This window comes from Fukomys damarensis, unplaced genomic scaffold (genome assembly GCF_012274545.1).
Source record: "Fukomys damarensis isolate Sample0158 unplaced genomic scaffold, DMR_v1.0_HiC HiC_scaffold_4, whole genome shotgun sequence".
In the NCBI taxonomy this organism is placed as follows: domain Eukaryota; kingdom Metazoa; phylum Chordata; class Mammalia; order Rodentia; family Bathyergidae; genus Fukomys; species Fukomys damarensis.
This window is the reverse complement of record NW_022900916.1, coordinates 44872130-44891215: the sequence shown is the minus strand read 5'-3', so window position 1 is coordinate 44891215 and position 19086 is coordinate 44872130. Positions and strand designations below refer to the sequence as shown.

Genomic DNA, 19086 nt, shown 5'->3' with positions numbered 1-19086 from the left:
GGCATTGTACAGAAATGGACAGCCATATTGGTCTAGAAATGTTAATTTTTTTATTTTTATTTATTTTTTTCCATGTGTACAGGGGTAACACATCATACTAAATATGTAAGGTCATATCTACGTGGGTTTGATTACAGAAACTAATAAAGTATTCTCTAAATAATGAAAAAAAGAATAAGATAAGACTATAAGAGCAAGAAGCAATTTAAATATGTTCAGGGACCATTTTTCATCTCCAGAATTAAGGATTATTTTAATCTTACGTCATTGCCTTTTCTCTTTTACTTTCCTTTTTAGTTTTATTTTAGGATTCCCTATTCCTATTTTTAATGTTCATACAGAGATTTAACTGAAATACCGAATAGTTTCTCTGGTGTGAAAAACTGTAATAGTACACAAGACCCTAATGAGATAATTAATAATGTGAAATAGGAAGTAAAGGGTTAAAGGTGTACGGAAAGTGGGAAGGGTGGGGGAAAGGTAATAGGGGAGAGGAAAAAAATATGAGAAATTGAAAAAATGGAAATAAAGTGTTTGTAAATGGGGAGGGGATGGGGGGGTGAAGGGAGGGGAGGGACAAGGGGAAAAAATGAGAATCAAGCCCTATTATGTAAAGGTACAAGATCCCAATTATGAATGTAACTGTATTGTATACCTAGATTGTACCAATAAACTCAATAAAAAGAAAAAAAAATAGTTTCTCTGATGTGAAAAACTAAAAGGGTAAATAAGGATCAAAATATACAGCTGATATTGTGTAATAGGAAGAAAACGTCTAAAAGAGTAAAGGAAGTGGGAGGGGTAGAGCAAAAGTAAAAAGGGAAAAGATATGTGAAATATGTGAAAAGGAAAAACATGGAAACAATGTCTTTGTAAACAGGGAAGTGGAGGGGGTACAGGGAGGCCAGGAAAATGGGGAAAAATGAGAACCAAGATAAGTCCTGTAAAGGTGTAAGATCCCAGTGATGAATGTAACTGTATTGTATAACTAAAATGTACCAATAAACTTAATAAAAAAATGTTCATGAAATTCATATGAACACAATAAAATGGAAACAAAATTAGATTAAGAATATAAAATGGCAAACTTAATTCCTCATGTAGCAATAACTATTACAGTGTAAACAGTTTAAACACTCCAAATAAAGATAGAAATTAACATAATGGGTTAAGACAGGACTCAACTACATGTTGTTTATAAGAAACTTATTTTAAATACAATGATATTGATAGTAGAGATATTAAAAAAATCAAAAGATTAAAACTTAATAAAGAAAATTAAAAAGCCATAAAGAGAATAGCTATTTCTCCAAAGACATAATAGCCAGAAACACATAAAGAGATGACAGATATCATCAATCACCAGGGAAATGCAAACCAAAATCACAATGCTACTAAGATGACTATAATCAATACGTTAGATAGTAAGAAATACTGGCAAGAGTATGGAAAAACTGTAGCTCTTATACTGTGCTCCTGAAAAAGTACACTGGCCCACCTAATTTGGAAAATAATCTGGCAGTTCCTATAACAATGAAACAGATTTACTATCCAAACCACAATGTACTCAAGTACAAAGAAAAATGAAAACACATCTAAAAACTAGTACACAAATATTATAAAAACATTCATTAATAGGTCATAAATGGACACACAATGTCTATCAATGAATAAACAGGTGAACAAAAAGTAATATTATCCATCCATAGAAAGAATATTACTTAGCAATAAGAGGAATGAAGTTTATTTGCTTATTTTGGTACCAGGGGATGGAACTCAGGACCTTGACCTGCAAGGAGGCAGGCAGCAGAACCACTGAGCTAAATCCCCAGCCCAGGAATGTAGTGCTAGGCAACAACATGGATGAAACTTGAAAACATTATGCTAAGTGAGGAAATCAATCACAAAGAACCACGTGTAATATCAGTTGTGTAAAACACCCAAAACAAAGCAAATCTATAGAGGCAGAAAGTCCACTCGTAGTCAGTGGAGTAAACTAGCTTTGGGGTGGGAAGCAGTAGAATGGCAAAAACTAAAAAGTAGTTTCTCTCAAGGAATAAAAATGTTTTAAACTTGATTGTAGAAGAGGTTGCAAAAACATATGAATAATACTAAAAAACATGGATTATATATTTTACAGGAGCGAGTGTATGGTACATGAGTCCCATCTCCGTGCTGCTCAAGCGAAAGACCTAGTCTTGAGCACACACATAAGAAACATTAGGCTGTATTACAGGTGTTGGGTCTGCTGCAACAGAGAAGGGGATTTCAAATGCGTTAATGTATTTTAAAAATATATCAGGCACGTAAACCCCACCATTTATATTAAGCATCAACAGCTATAATCAATTTGTTGGGTTAGAAATTAAATCCATCTCTCAGTGTGCTGTTGTGTTTAATAAACAAATCCATCATAAAATGAAGAAATGAAGGCAAAAAAGAAGCTCAATGACAGAGGATTCCCACAAGAGGGCAGCAGCTTATCAATTTTTAAAAATGAAAACAGGAAGACCTGTAACTAAAAATAGTAACAACAAAAGAACCCACTTATGAACATGAAAGGTCCCCACTTTCCCCTACATCTCCAGGCAAAAACTTAAAGGAAATAGTTATATATGTTTGTATCTTCTGATACAATTTCTACGAGGTACTATAAAAATACACAATGAACGTTTAATTTTTAAAAATTATAGTAAAAAATATATTGCCATTAATCCTTCGCATAACTACCACCTTTCATTTGAACACACTTATCCCACCATTCTTATCACTTTCTCAAGCTGTTCTGGAGGTCTTCTTCTGTACCCTTACAATCCTGTGCTGTATCCCCATCCATCTTACTCCCCAGATCTGGCACTGTGATTTCTGGATCCTCCCCAAAGTCAGAACGACCACAAAAGGTAAATGCTTTGAATGGATGTGGGCCACCTAGGCAACTACTACAGTACCACTGACGACAATCATGAAAGAGGACTACTTCACAAAGTGGTAAGAATGACAGAATTAGTGTACTCCAAGCGAGAGGAAACACACTGACAGCAGTAGGTTTCCTATTAAAATAAAAATTTTTAAAAAGTCTGTATTTACCATATTTTTTATCACACAATACAGTTACCATGTCTTAAAATATTAAGGCCAGGCTTGGCAAACTAGAGCTCACAAGCCAAATTGCATTCCTTTTTTTTTCTTTCTTCCTCTTTTTAAAATTTGATTTGCTACTCATGAGTTGAGAATGTTTTTTTTTCTTGTTTATCTGGTTACATTTTAAGTGATTTTGTAAATATAATGTGTCGACTTTAACTCTTGGTCCTTAACAATAAAAATAACATCAATTTCATATAAATTTCACTTGTTTGTAACATCACAACTACACCCTAACCTTAATTACCACTTTTTGTCTCTATCAGTTTCTTGTACTTGGCAGATGATGACATTATGGGCTTGGTCGTTCTTGTGGAGGGGCTCACTGTACAGTAAACACTGCTGCACAGCGTCTCAGACTCAGAGCAGCACCTCCACAGCTGTGACAAATGAAAAGTGTCCCCTGGGAAGCAAAACCACCCCTATGGAGACACAGTGATCTAGATTAGCAGTTTCCAAAGTAATTTGCATGTATTCAGAGCAGGTACAAGAAAATATAAAAATTTCCACTTACATATTTTTATTATCCACTTATTTGTTTTAGAGGGTGCCCTAGTCTGTTCCCAAAAGGGAGGCAGTATCAAAGAGCTAGCAGTAACTGGCAACAGTTTTCCCAATATTTTCTCTATTCCATAAACACTTCACACAGCGGGCAGATCATTTTTTTAAACATAAATGAAATCACAACATGCCAGAGTATGAAAACTTTCAACAACTTCATGACACAGAAAAAACATTCAACTCATTATCTGCACCGCCTACAAGTCCCTCCGTGGCCTGGCCCTATCCACTTCTCCAGAGGTTTCCCATCGTACAGTCCTCCGACACACTCATCCTTCTGTCCGTTCTTCAGCCGGCTGTCTTCCTTCTCATCCCACAGTTCCCTGCTACACACACTGCGTCAGAATCTGTTCTCTGACCCTCACTCCAGTAGACGCCTCATCTCACTCACTCCCACCAGTATGTATCACAACGGATGCCTACACAGCTGTTGCAACTTACAATCACTTACTTGCATTTACTTTTCAAGCATCTCTCATAGTTACTAGACTGAAGCCTACGTCCAATGAATAATAAGTGAATGAATAATGCTCAGAAAACTCAGATTCTTTAAACTTAAAATTTCTTTTAAAGATTAGAAATAGAATATACTGCAAAAGGCACTGGACTATGACTGGGTCCCCAAGGTGTCTCCACTGGGGATCTCTGGCCAATTACTCAGCCCTGATACTGGGACCAGCTTCATGGCCTGAAGCCTAGCTATAAAATCCCATCAATTATTTGATTTCTCATGGGAATGGCAGAATGTTTCTTAAAATGTGGATGGATTAGAGGCCAGACTTAATTTTATGGTTAAAGAAACTGAGATACAGTATAAATTCTGTATGACTCGCTCACCAGGCTAGAAACAAATTCTCTGGCTTCAGGCCCAGTACTGCTTTATCAGGCTTATCATCTACATACTTTTCTTTTTCACCTATATAATCTCTGAAGAGAAAATCTGCTAGTAAAAAAAAAAAAAATGATCTCGTCTTTGTATTAAGCTTACATTATGTCAAGAGGGAGAGTAGGCATCTAAGGAAAATTTTCAGGATAAGAGCTTTTTTCCTACTACTGTATTTAGAATCAAACTTGGAGTCTGCAGCCAACTGAGGTAAATGGGAAATAGGAATATTTTTTTAAAAATCTACAAACTTCTAAAACCCAAGTGCCTTATTACATATTGGTAAAACAACGCTAGTATAATGAGATACCAAGGCAGTTTGTTAAAAATGCATCACCAGTAACATGAAGAAAAACTCAAAAGGAAGTAAGCAGAGGTCTTGATAATCTAGCTCAAGCTCTTAATGTTTTAAGAAAAGTTTATCCCATGAGGAAAAACAACCTTCCGTAGCCAACCCACTGCAAAAGGAGCCAGGATAAAAATGTAAGAGTTTCTACATTAAAAAGAAGAGATACAAAAATGTCTTGAAGAAACTGCCTAGTATAGGTAAGACTCCTTTAATATATTTAGTAACAACTTAGTCTTTATTCTACAGAATTAAATGTCTTACTATTCCATATCAAATTTAAATGTGCTCATGTATTTAACTCTCCAGGTATAAAAGCAAGCAAGTGGAAGCGGGGTTTGCAATCTAAGAGGAAGTGATTTAAACCATAGGTGGCTGCTGGCAAAGAAACAGGACTCCGAAAAGCTTATAAAATCTACTTTGTGCAGCATCTCACCATGGGAAACCAGCTCAGGAGCAAGGAGTTTGTGTAGCAAAAGACCTGTGGTTTAGTTCACATTTCAATAAGTAGCAGTGAACATAAGTATTAAAAATGAGAAATGCCAGTTGGCAAGGTACAATGCTCATCATTCATAATAGTGCTGTCAACAAGACTCTAGCTGGGTTGTTCAAACAGGTGGGCAGGAGACACACCTGACTACTGAACATGTGAAATGTGCAGTGACTGGGCACTGAGCTTTCAATTTTAATTAATTTTTTAAACATTTTTTATTTTTTTTGGCTTTTTGAGACAGGGTCTCACTACATAGTTGAGACTGACCTGGAACTCACTATGTAGCCCAGGTTGGTCTTGAACTCACAGCGATCCTCCTGCCTCAGCCTCCCAAGTGCTGGGATTACAGGTGCAATTTAAATGAACTAACTTCCTGCCTAGGGTACAATAATTAAAATTAAATAACCACATGTGTCTAATGCCTAGCAAACAGGACAATGAGAATTCTAGAGAATTCACTCAGAAGAAACTCCTCACTGCACACAAAGCTGGTAAATTCTGCATTCTTAGTCACTTGCTAATACAAAATAAAAACTTTAAATTCATGTGAAAATAATTGTGACAATTAAAATCACTTTCCTTTAGTAAAAGCATGTCCAGTCCATTTTCAGAAGATTCCCTGAGCCATCAGGATCCACTAGCTGTAATTTACAGTGCCAATCAACACACACTTACACATTGTCTTCCAGGCAGATTTTGGGTCCCACCACATTGGCTGCTCCACTTGCCATTTTAAAAGCAAAATGTTTCTCAGGACAAGCTTTTGAGATCCCGCATTTGTATCTGGGAGGCTTCGTAGCTTTAGGGGACAAATAGCATTTTGTTGTTGCTGTTGTTAAGCCACAAATTAACAGACTCTACAATTTGTTTTGCATCTCAAGCCACAAAGGCATTATGTAAAACATTGATATACATATTTTAAAATATATACTAGAATTTTTTTCCCTATAAGGGTTTCAAAGTTTTTAACAAAACACAGTAACAAAACTAGACCTTGCTGGGTCAAAAGCTAACAACTGTTATAAGGGGACCAAGTATATATTATACACTCTTAATTAATATAGATATCTACTTATGCTTGAATTTATCTTTAAATTTTAGGGTACAGGAGGTTTCAAATTGTTACTCTGCATTTCCAGTCTGCAGATCCATAAAATCCAGTTACCTCAAGGATAAATAAAAAGACTCATGTCCCTTTAGCCACCTTCAACTAGAAATTCTCCTTTTACTCTGTTACCTTCTGGGCTTATAGTAGTGGGCCTAAAAAGCACTAGTGGAAGAAAATATTCACTATGAATAAATATCAATGATAGGGCCGGGGATTTAGCTCAGTGGTTCTGCTGCCTGCCTCGCAAGCACAAGGTCCTGAGTTCGATCTCTAGTACCAAAAAAACAAAACAAAACAAAAAAACACACAAAAAACCCACCAATGATATTGAGCTGCCCAAATAGCAGCCACAGAAATTTACCTACACTTTTATTTGGTGGTTCTAACGATTCAACCCAGGGCATCACACAAACTATACTAAGGATCTACCACCGAGCTACATCCCCAGCCTACGGGCACATAACTTTAAGACACAATTTCCAAGTAAGTTTCTACTTATACTGAACTATCAGCACTGACTTAAGTAGACATTATCGTGTGCCTAAAATACAGATGAATACACATTTGTAAAATATTAACAGGAATTACTTACAACGTGTAGCTGTATCCAAGGCTGACCTTGCTAAGGGAAAAAAAAGAAAGTTACTTTTGTTAGAATAAACCTACTGGAAAGTATCCATTTTGAAAACACATTTAGGGCTTCTAAAAGGCTTATGAAAATAGGTGTTTGAATAATCAGTATACAATAAGTAAAACATGAATACCACTTCAGATAAATTAACTTTATACAATTCATTATAAACTATTATGTGGAGGAATCACGGAGAGTAGTACATTACTACTGTAGAAAATTTTATTTTTATCTTTATACTTTGTTATTTTAGTTATTACAAATTCAAATCCCAATTAGAAAATTGCTCTACAAAACTTATCTTCAAATGATTATTAACATATTACCTGTTAAATAATTACAGTACTAAAAGTTATAACTGCTATGATATTGAGTACATACGCATATAAAGTTCCAGAGAATATATATAAATCCAACTTGTTGGTTAGGTTAGAACAAAAAAATCAGAGGATGGAAAAGAAGGGGATGGTAAGGAGTAGGGAGCTTTAATTTCTCAAAAATAGAAATGAATTAAGTATAAGAGTAATATTTTTTAAAAAGGTCATTACAAAGAGTTCACCAGGCTCAAGGAAGCCACAAGGTCAAACCTTAACATGAATGTAGTAGATCTCAACCTGGTCATACGTCACAATTACAGGTAGTACTCTCTCTAAGCACCAACTTCTGGTCCCAGTCTGGGAAATTATATCTCAGAGCATCAAAGTATTGTCAACACCCATTTCCTGATTTGACTAATAAGTATGCAGTGTGATAAATGTTAACCAGCTGTCTGACTATATGTAGCCACTTAGTTTTTATTTCTGTACTATTTTTGATATTGTGAATTTCCTGTTAACATTCAAACTGCAAAAAAAAAAAAAAGTTACCATTTAGATAGTATCTAAATGTTCAAAAGAAGGAAAATGACCAAGTAAAGCCCCATTCACCTAACATTGCAGTCACTAGAATACTATGCACTTTATGACTTTAATAAATCATAAAGTACTATAATAACTAATGTGGGAAAAGTTTAATATATGAAATAAAGTAGAAAACAAAGTTTATCCATACCCTAACTTTAAATACTAAAAATATTTCTGCATAAGGACACAGACTTGAAGAAAACAAACAAACAAACAAAAACCATGAAAAGTTGGTAAATTTAGTTGTTGGGATTACAGGGGTTCATTCTTTCAATTTTCTTAATTATGTCATTTTCCATGATTACATTATAAAAGGGGAAACATAATAACAGAGATTTTATCGAATGATCTTACTTTTACAAATGAGAAAACTAAAGCCCAGGAGGCATAAGGACTGGGAATTCTCAACTTCACTAGGTCCTGAATACAGGCATTACCTGGCTCAAGTTTTATAATTTCTAGAAAGTAGCAGTGTTGAGAACACAACTCTGGTCTACCTCATCTATGGCAGTAAGATACTGGGAAGACCGGGAGCAGAGCAGAGTTAAGATTAGACAGCTCATTCGTACATGGTGAGTCTCCCTCTACTATAGATTTGACTGTAATTTTTTCTTTAAAGATAAAAAGATTGAGACCACACAGTTTACCAACTTGACCCGTTCTAGGTCATAGTAATTGCAGAGCTAGGTTCTAAAGCTGCCTCTCATGTGGCACTCAAACTCATACTGGACCACCTCTGAAAATGGGAATGTTGAGGTCATTCAAAAAACTGCTAGTCCTGCCAGGAGCAGGAAGAAGGACAAGGAGCCTTTAGAACAAACACTTTGACTGAAGAGGGTTCAAGAGTAGAGAAGGTGAGCTGTCAATTACACTGCTGAAGTAATCCAGATAAAAAAAAGGATAGGAAGAAAATATGAAAGGTACTGACTGTGGGTTTGAAAAAAGTAGACTCAGAACAACTAAGGAAACCACTGACAGGGCTTGAGAAAGGACCAGATGCAGGAGTGCTGGAGAGGAGGAATCAGGATACTGGTCAGGGATTTGACTTTAAAAGCATCTGGCTATTCATTCACAAGGCCACTAAATATTAAAGCATTCATATCTTCTTTGTGCTGAAGATGTTTGCAAGAGGAAGGATACAAGGGTGGGGATATATGTTGAACTCTGCAGGACTTGCTAATGTTAAGAACTCTTTTGAAGATACAAATGGAATAGCATAGAGGCTGACTGCAAAGAGAAACTGGGATTAAAATATAAACTGGAAAATTAGGAAATAGATCAGTCCTTCAGTTATCAAATGATGACCAGAGACCAAGAAACTTAGAAACCTGGAGTGGCTAAAGTAAAGCAGATAGAAGGAAAATCACAATGGACTTTCTAAAATGGTCAAGAGGGCTGGGGATATAGCTAGGTGGCATATGCCTCTCTGACCAGTGCAAAGTCCTGAGTTCAATCCCGTACCGGAAAAAAATAAATAAATAAAATGGTCACGTTAGCTTGCTGGTAAAATTTGAAGTGTGAAAACAGCCAAAGGAAACAAGTCAAAGGAAAAAGAATGAGACATAACTTTATTGAGATACAATTTTTGGGAAATCGGTTTGTTAATCAGAAAACTTTCAAGTACACATCATCACTTCCATTTATTTTGTGTAAGTGTAAGAAGGGGGGAGCAAGATGTCCTTCTCAAGAAGGACTTCTTTACAGATGAAACTTCACTGTTACCCTATACTCATCAAAACGAGGCCTATCATTCTGAAAAGGTTAGCAGCTGGAACCAAACAGGTAAATTACTTTCCATCATAGAGGATGTCATGAGTGTAGGCATAACACACAGGCACCAAACCCCTTCCTCTTATGCAGCATTTATTCTTCAAACTCTGATAGCTTTAGTCCTTAATTTCTTTTGATACTTACAACTTCTCACTTCAAGGAGCAATAACAAATCTTTCTGATTTAGTTGTATCCGTGAACGTCTTTCAATAAGGCTAATGAATCAGAACTATTTTGTACTTTAGTTTTTAATAATGCCTCAGGAAATTTATGTATATACTACTTGCCAAGGATTTAAATTTCACGGGATAAAAATAAATCAACCCATAAAACTAAATATTCACTGCAAAACATGCAAAAATAATTTAGACTTGAGTTCTATACATTTAATAGCTAAGTGCACATGCTGAAAACTAACATTACACTAAATCACAATCATAAATAAGTCTGGTGAAGTGTATCCATGTTCACATCCTGGCTGGGATAATACATTATAGTTTCCATGATTTTACCAACAGGAGAAACCAAGTAAAGGGCATGCAGAATCTCTGAGTACTTTTTTTTTTTTGACACAGTGTTTGCTATGCAGTCCAGGCTAGCCTTGAACTTGCTTCATAGTCCAAGCTGGCTGCACACTCAACAATCCTCTCGCCTCCTCCTCCTGAGTGGCAGGCCTACATGCAAGTATCACCATGCCTGGGTCTGAGTATCTCTTAGAAATGTATATAACTTCACAATTCTCAAAAATATTTTGTTAAAAAAAGTTTTTTGTTTGTTTCGTTTGTAGGTTTGCATTTTGTGTTTGTTTTTTGGTGCTGGGGATTGAAGCCAGGGCCTCACACCTGCTAAGCATATGCTCTACCGCTGAACCCAGACTAAAATATTGTTTAAAAAAAAAAATCATCACTTACCTTGTAATTTCAACTAATTTGAATAATAAATTTAATTTTCTAAAATACTACATAATAAACCTGGATCATAATGATTTACAGAAGCTATCAAGTATCAAGTAAGCTGTCATATCAGCAAGTGAGAAAAATAGAAAACTTGCCACTAAAAGAACTAGTTAATCTTATAGGCACCTGGAATACTGATCACAGAAACCATCCCAAACTGGGCTAAACTTCTTCCCTTTGATAAATTAAGCTAGATGCTAAACAAATCACAGAACATAACACACAATTCATTTTGATAATAGTCTGAAAATAAAATAAAACTCCACAAATCAAATTTTCACTAACCCAACAGATTGGAATATACTAAGGTTTTATAAATATAATACACTACTTCATTTATGACATCAAAACATGCATCTGCCCTAAGAGTGCCTAAATTAAATAGCTAAAATGCACACTGTAAAACCTTGCAAGTACTTAACATTAGGAAAAATGTAAATGAAAATCAGGAGAGACAGTTATCCTAGTTAAAGTATTCAGCATTTGTTTTCAGCTGACTATCCCTCATTTTCCACTTTGGAAATACACTTCTTTCTCACAAAAAAATCTGAATTCTCAATTATCATTTAAACTCAATCAGTACTTCTATCTGCCAGACTCAGTGTTAATGCAGGGTGAAGCACTAAGATGTTACTACCCTTGCTCTGGTGGGAAGACACACAGAAGGATCCCTCCCAAGTATTAATTCATGCAAAGCAAAGCTCACTAATCCAGAGATCTCAAAGTTCTTTCATTCAATTATGCTTATTAGGCCAAAATACTGTTAAGTTTTACAATTTCACTTTTCATGCTTAATTTTTAACATCTTAACACTGCAGCCAAAATTTACTCAACATAAGATTTATGGAAAGTATCAGTAACTTCTCTAAATTCAAACATGAAGGCATAAATCTCTCCAGAAGAAACTCAATTAATTTTATATAGAGGTTTAGTTAAATATAAGTATTTCTCACTTTAATAGATAAACATTAATTCTCATAATGATATACTTACAGACTAGAAAGACACATTAGGTAGATATACAACTCTCTAAAATAAAATTAAATTGATTCCATTTCATTAACTTACGGATTTTGTTAAAGACTGCCTTATAATACAGAAACATTAAATGAATGGATACCAAAAATAGTCACAAAAGAAAATAAGGACAAAAAAGTCATATGAATTTCAATGACCAATATTTAAAATGCATTATTGTGACTCCTAATCACTTGGTAATGACTATTTTGGGGTCTAAGTTTTCCAGCAGCCAAAATTTAAATTCATGGGTGTTTTATCTTCTAGACTGTGCATTTAGAAACCATGATTAATGTCTCTTACTAGGTATAAAACAGTCTTTCAAAATATGTTCAAAGTATTGAATAGAAGATTCATTACTTTTTATTAAATTCTAAGACTTCTTACCCATTTCAGAATAGTCTAACAAATCACCTTTACTGATATAGTTATTTTTCTAGACAGGCTAAACAGCAGTGAATCAATGTTTGTTGAGAGTTGATAAAAATTTAGACAATCACATTAAAAATAATGTATAAAAAGAGAAAAAAGTGAAACTTACCAAATAGATTTCCTAAACTTGCATCCATTTTTATTTCAAATACTTGAGAAATAACATAAAATGTCAGTAAAAATACTGCCACAGCTACCACCAACTTTGCAGCTCCTAGATAAAAAGCATAAATAGTTTACCATGAGTCTTCAGCCCACAGAATTTTTGTACGCATTTTAACTAAGTTTCTTTAAGACTGTGTACTTTTACATGCAAAAAACCTTACCTATTATCAGTTCCTAGCTGGCTACATAAAAATGTCAAGGCTGAGTTTATTTCATGATGCAATTCCTAGTCCTTTCCAAATATAAAGGGTAACACTATACAGAGATGCTGTGAAACACTGGACTTTCTGGGGATATTAAGGCCAAGACATCCACTAAGCCGCCAGTTCTCAAGTGAAATGTAACAGGTTTACTAACATATCTCTAGCTATATCACTCATGGCTTGGCAAAGAACAAAGTCTTCCTATTTAATACTTAAATTAGGATAGGCCTTCCAATCCGGGAGCACTTAATTTGGCATCTATCTTATATTTTATAACACAGTTATATGATGAGCTCCACGAGGGTAGATGCCTCATCTTTAATACCTTTATATCTTTACTTATGAGTGCCTTACAAACAGTTATCACTTACATTATTGCCTAACATGAATTCTCTCTTATGCTTTTTCTCCAATGCTTATCAGATCAGGTAAAGGACAAAGTACAAGATAAGAAATAGAAAAACATCAGCAAAAAATATCTTCCTCTTAAGCTTATGATCTCAGAGGTATATCACTAGCTTATTCAGGAACAACACTAATATATGTTTATAAAATTCCATTCCCCTTTCCATAATTTATATTGATGTAAAAGGTAAAGGGCTGGTTATGTAGCTCAGTGGTACTGCAAAAAGGAAGAGAAAAAAGTAGGAGGTAAAAAGACCAGCATTCATCTCACTTTCTTAAAGCAAAAAAGGCCTAGAAGTGTGGTGATCACCCAGGATTACAGATAAATTAGTGGCAGCACAAGGACCGAAATCCAGGAATCCTAACAAAGCCGAGAGGTTTGCATAATACTCCATTCTAACACTGAATTATTTCATTCTTTAGAAAAAAATAGCAAGCTCAATTTATTAAGGAGGAACAAAATATAAGTATGCTCATTTTAATTTCACAAACCTGAAAAGAACTGACTGCATCCTTACAGGCGAAGGAAGGGAATGAACTGATGATGCTCTGTAAGGCTGAGAACGTGGAGAAGCAGCAGCTCCTCAAAGCCTACTCACTGCTATTTAGAAACACTCTATTAATGGCTATACATGCGGTGGATACGGAATAGAAAGTAAATGGTAAAAGTCTGTACTTTCAATTTTGCTGTGAATTCAAAATGGCTCTAAAAGTTAAAGCTTTAAAAAAATTCTATCACTGTAACAATGTGACAACAAGGAACTATAACCATTAATCCATCCCAGCCTCTCTCCTCCATTTTTCTACCTTACATCTTGAGGAGCAACTACAAGCTACCTACATTTTATTGTATAAAAGCATAAAATTCACCCTTTCCACCAAGATGTAGCCAAGTGGTGCATGTACAGTAATACCATCAACAACTCTTTGATAAAGAGATGAACAATAACAGGTGGAATATTTTTCTTGGTCATTTAAGACCACAGCTTGAAGATAATATACTGCAAGCTAGTAAGACCATCTTATTTTCTGGCAATTATGAGAATGTGTAACCAAAGATAACCTTTCCTTGTCTGCCCATAAAGCAGAAATGTGAAACTTATGGTTGAATGTGGGAGATATTAAAATAATTTTTTTAAAATCATATTTATAAATTTCTAGTCTAATTTTTTTACAAATTACACCAGAGCCAAATAAAAAGTTAGAAAAACATATATATATATATATATACTTTTATATAGTACGTGTTATGGTTTAGATCCACAACGTCCCCCAAACTCTCATGTGCTCAGGGTTGGGCTTTTGAAAGGCAGCTGGCTCATGAGGGCACTGTGCCCATCAGTGGATTTGTTCACTAATGAGTTTAGGCAGCTGAGAGTTCTGTTCAAGGCGGGGCCTGGCTGGAGGTGGATCATTTAGGGCAAGACCTGGAAGGGTCATCTCCCTCCCTGACTCTGCCCTTCTCTCGTTGCTTTCCAGCCACTATGACTATGACGTGAGCAGCTTTCTTAGGCGGGACACTTCCACTTCTGCTTTGGAGCCAGCTGACAATGGGCTGAAAACATGAACCAAACCAAACCGCTCTTCCTTTGAGTTGTAGGTGTCGGGAACCGTGTCCCAGCAATGAGAAAATCACTAAGGCGGTGTATATACCATCTACTGAGTGCCCACTGTAGAGCTTTATAGTGGCACAATCTCACTTTACACAGCTTTTCAAATATTACTTTCATTTTATAAATACAGAAAAGGAGGCTAAAATTTTGTATTACCTTCCTAGAACTAGAAAATGGCAGCACTTACATCAAGACCTATTCACTGAACCAACAGCAGAACCAGGAAGAAACAAAAGCTCTAAGAAAAAGAAAAGCTAAAGATAGAGAAACTAGCATTGTTTTGGAATTTGTTCTGGAAGATCTTCTAGAAAGCTGGCCTGATTCAGAACCAATATTCAATTGTGGATTTAGAAGACAATGTAACACACCACACAATTCCCATTCTGAACCTTTTAGGAAATCCCTTTTTCTTTCTAGCCCTGGAAAGCAGGTATTACTGTTTTTCACAAACCATACAGCATAAACATCAGAGTAACAGATATATGTAAGAGTAACAGATATATGGATACTTCAAAGAAATCAGGTATTTTTTTTTTAAATAGAAGGTAATAATTTGTTAAAATCAATAAACTAGCAACTAATCTTCCCTATTTGTTCACTAAGGCAGTTCCCTCAAGATCTACACTTGGAATAGTGCCAAACATAAAATAAGCCCTTAGTATATAATTATCCATCAAATAACCTGGGCATTAATTGTCAGAATCTGAAAAACGAACTAGATGATAAAGTTAAACTAGAACAGTTAGAATTATGGGTCAAATAGAAACTTGCTTTTCGAGACACCATGCCTAAATAATGTACTTTAAATCATCTAGAGAGATATAAAATCCTAAATAGTCCTGATATACTCAAAGACCATTCAAAATAAGACATTGCATGTGTTTTTAAACCACAAACAAGCTTGTGGTTTCTGGGAAGACTTTTCTTCAACAATTGTACAATTACTTTTTAAAAGATGTTTTGTAACTTCATGGCAAAGAGATCCAGTTTTTTTAATTTTCACAAAAGCATTAGTAACAACCTTCAATTACATCTGTTTAATAATCATGGTGTTTGATCAACTTGCCTGACTATACAATTATGACCAAATTACGAAGATCTGTTTGTTTACTTCCCCATTAGGCATTTTTAAAAGACACTTCTTTAAGAAAATAATTTAGCTTCCCAGTGAAAAAAATTAAAAGACCAATTATCTTGATTTTGAGAAACTACAAATCACCTTCCATACTGGGCACATATTTAGTAGAAATTCCTTTGTAAACCATGCATTTCTTTAGGCCTTTACTAGAAGTGTGGGAGAAACAATTTCCTACAGGTAGGAAGAGGTTATCCATGTAACTATACATCGGTCTTTTTGAAATGTCTTAAAGATAACTACCTTACATTTATTTTTTTCATTTTTTAAAATACACTGCAGGGGCTCAGGGTTTAGGAGCTTATTTAATGAAAAGTGCCCTAGACTGAAAAACCAAACATGAGGGTAGCAGGTTTTAGTTCAGTGGTTCCGCTGCCTGCCTCACAAGCCCAAGGACCCGAGTTCGAACCCCAGTACCAAAAAAAAGCTGCTTCAGGAAGAGATTAAAGTCCTAAACATAACTTCACAGATTCAACTATGCACATATACATTTTAGTGAATCCTCTGCACACTTTAGTTATAATGTTATATGGGAGATTTAAACTTTTAAACTTTAGAACTCATTTTTCTCGAGAGGCTATACCTTTGCAAAAACAAAAATCACCTTCCGTGTGCTATCAAAACCATTCTTCATATGGGAACTTTATATATCACACTAAGCAAACAACTTAATGTATAAGAAATAAATATTAAAAACAGAACTTAGAATATTTACTGAAATTTCAAATGTCACTAAAACTTTACAAAATTCTTACTAAACATCCAATATGTGTTTTGCTAACTACCTAAAAAAATTAAGATTAAAGAATTATTTTTTATTAGTCTATGTTTGCAGTAAGTATATTATTACATTCCTTGTTTGGAGTTGGTACATGTACATAGCAAATCTTAATTCCTTTTTCACCCCCTTCCCCTCCCTCTGCATCTCTTGATCTTCTCAACTGAGAAAGATCTATCTCCCTACTTCCTGTTATCTTTTATTTTGCTCTTTATTTACAATTTGGGTTTCTCATGCAATATATAAGCTTGTGTGTCTGATTTATTTCACTTAACATTAACTTATTCTAGCTCTGTACTCAATATAAAGAAACACCATTTACCTGCTCCTTTAGACATTATAAATAGTTTCCCCAAAAGTCAAAATTATATCCATGGATTAAATAGCTTACCTGCTACCCTCATGTTTGGTTTTTCAGTCTAGGGCACTTTTCATTAAATAAGCTCCTAAAATCAAAAGAAAAAGCATAAACATCATTAATTCTAGATTGAATATACTTCTTTTGACTGAGTTTGATTTGAAATGTAGGCATTAAGCAGTAATTAAGCAAATGTCATGACATATCTGGAGGTCTGTGTCCTACATGGCTGTTTCCTCAGCTCCCTAACTGAATGAACAAATGAAAAAACCTGCCATTGAGCGTGTGACCACAAGATAATACCTTATTACTCTCAGTGACAATGCATCTTCAAGGAACTTCTGACAAGTTCCAAACTTCCAATTTGCAGATAAGGTTCAAAGAAATTAAGCTGTTCATGTATTCATGGAAACAATTATTGCAGAAATGGGGCAAGAGTTTAGGACAGTCAGTTCACACCAATACATGATTCTATTTAATTTCTGATATTACAGAATTCAGGTATCACTGCCATAAGCGTTCACAGCAATGGGTTCTCTTCAGATTTTTTCAGTTTATATTTGCAAAATAATAAATACAGAAATATAAAATTACAATTTCAAATATTCCAGCAATTGTCATTATTGATAGAATAATACATCAAATGAAGAAATTGTTCTTCAGTGTTACCACAGGAAAACATGCTACAAAAAACTAGCATGCCTATGCATGTTTCTCTCCTACAAAATAACAGGTGAAATTAAAAAAATAAAATGGAAAAATCTGATAATAAAGCCATGTCCATATTTAGCTGGACAGCTTCCACAGCCACATCAACCTACTCTAAAGGTTAAACTGACAATAATGATACTATAGAGCTGGGTGTGGTGGCACACGCCTGTAATCCCAGCACTTGGGAGGCTGAAGCAGGAGGATTGCTGTGAGTTGGAGACCAGCCTGTGCTACACAGTGAGTTCCAGGTCAGTCTCAACTACATAGTGAGACCCTGTCTCAAAAAACTGAAAACAAAACAAAACAAAAAAACAATAACGATACTGTATTTTGATACTTGCATTTCAATGTTGATGTCTGATCTAGTAATTCACAGGATTAGTAAAAACAATGATACACCCCTTACATCCAGTCTTCTCACCAGTGCTTTCAGTGCTGGCTCTTTCCTCTGCACAATCTATTCTGAAGCGGGGTCGTCAAACATTTAAATAAGTTGTTCATTACTGATTTCCTTCCTTTGTTAGTTATTTGAACAGCTTCTATGTAACAGGAAAAGTCAATATTATATATCTTTTAATACTACTTAGCCAAAAGCTAGGAAAATACTAAAAGTTAACAAGAAATACTGAAGTATCTACCAGCCATCACAGAAAAGCAGAAAAAAGCCCTTGTCTTTTCAAATGGAAATTCCAACAGGTTATAAATCCTCTTTGGCTTCCAGTGAAATTGAACTTTGCCTTTACAACTCACATATCTTTCCTCCCAGTTAATATTTCAAAATCATTTCACTCTTATCTGAGTGTGGTCTAGGAAAATGTATTTTATAAGCTGTTGGGCATCAGACATCTGTTGTCCTATTTCAGTTTCCATTACCCACTGAGGCTGCCGCATCTGTATGACTGACACTGCCTCACATACCTGCCACCTGTTTTTATTTCCAACAATCCTATTTCTAAACTCACCAGTGCTAACATCACAATGTAAGCAACTACCTTACAGCTGACTGATGAATACAACTGTTTCCTAGTTAAAATTTCTTAGCGAATTAACATTTAGTAAGATCTCTCACTTCGTCAAATTAAGGTTCAACCATAATACATCTTCAATTAATTAGCTTAATGTTCTCGCATCTTTAATTAATGATGCAAAGGTGTAAATCAGCAAAGAAGAAGGAGTATTGATCACAGTGTCCTCTGCCAGAGCAAATTCTAGCCCAAATCATTGGCTGACCTGTGTCTATAAGCTGCTGGCATTGAAGTGGTTTGCTCACGTGTGGCTGTGCATGGGATGATTAAATATATGACAGCAAATCACAGAGTGTGTTTATAATATGCTAATTCCAAATCACTCCTGATTTATGCTCCGAGCAAGGCATTTAAAGACAAAGAAAATCTTTATATATAATAACCTTAGTGGAGAAAAAGCAAAAACTTAATGAAAAGCTTAGGCCAAACTGCCAATAGTGAAGTGAGAATAAA

General features: G+C 35.0%; 1 protein-coding gene across 1 annotated transcript in view; it reads right to left on the bottom strand.

Moving 5' to 3' along the window:
* Positions 1-18147, bottom strand: part of Fam3c (FAM3 metabolism regulating signaling molecule C) — a 37116-nt gene extending 18969 nt beyond the window's left edge. Inside the window, exons 1-5 of the mRNA XM_010635342.3 lie at positions 18030-18147; positions 16931-16985; positions 12350-12454; positions 7125-7154; positions 6100-6223 (exon numbers count right to left, since the gene is read on the bottom strand). Coding sequence (XP_010633644.1) covers positions 6100-6223; positions 7125-7154; positions 12350-12454; positions 16931-16943 — 272 coding nt within the window. The 5' untranslated portion in view covers positions 16944-16985; positions 18030-18147. The remainder of the gene's footprint in view (positions 1-6099; positions 6224-7124; positions 7155-12349; positions 12455-16930; positions 16986-18029) is intronic.
* Positions 18148-19086: the final 939 nt, after the last annotated feature.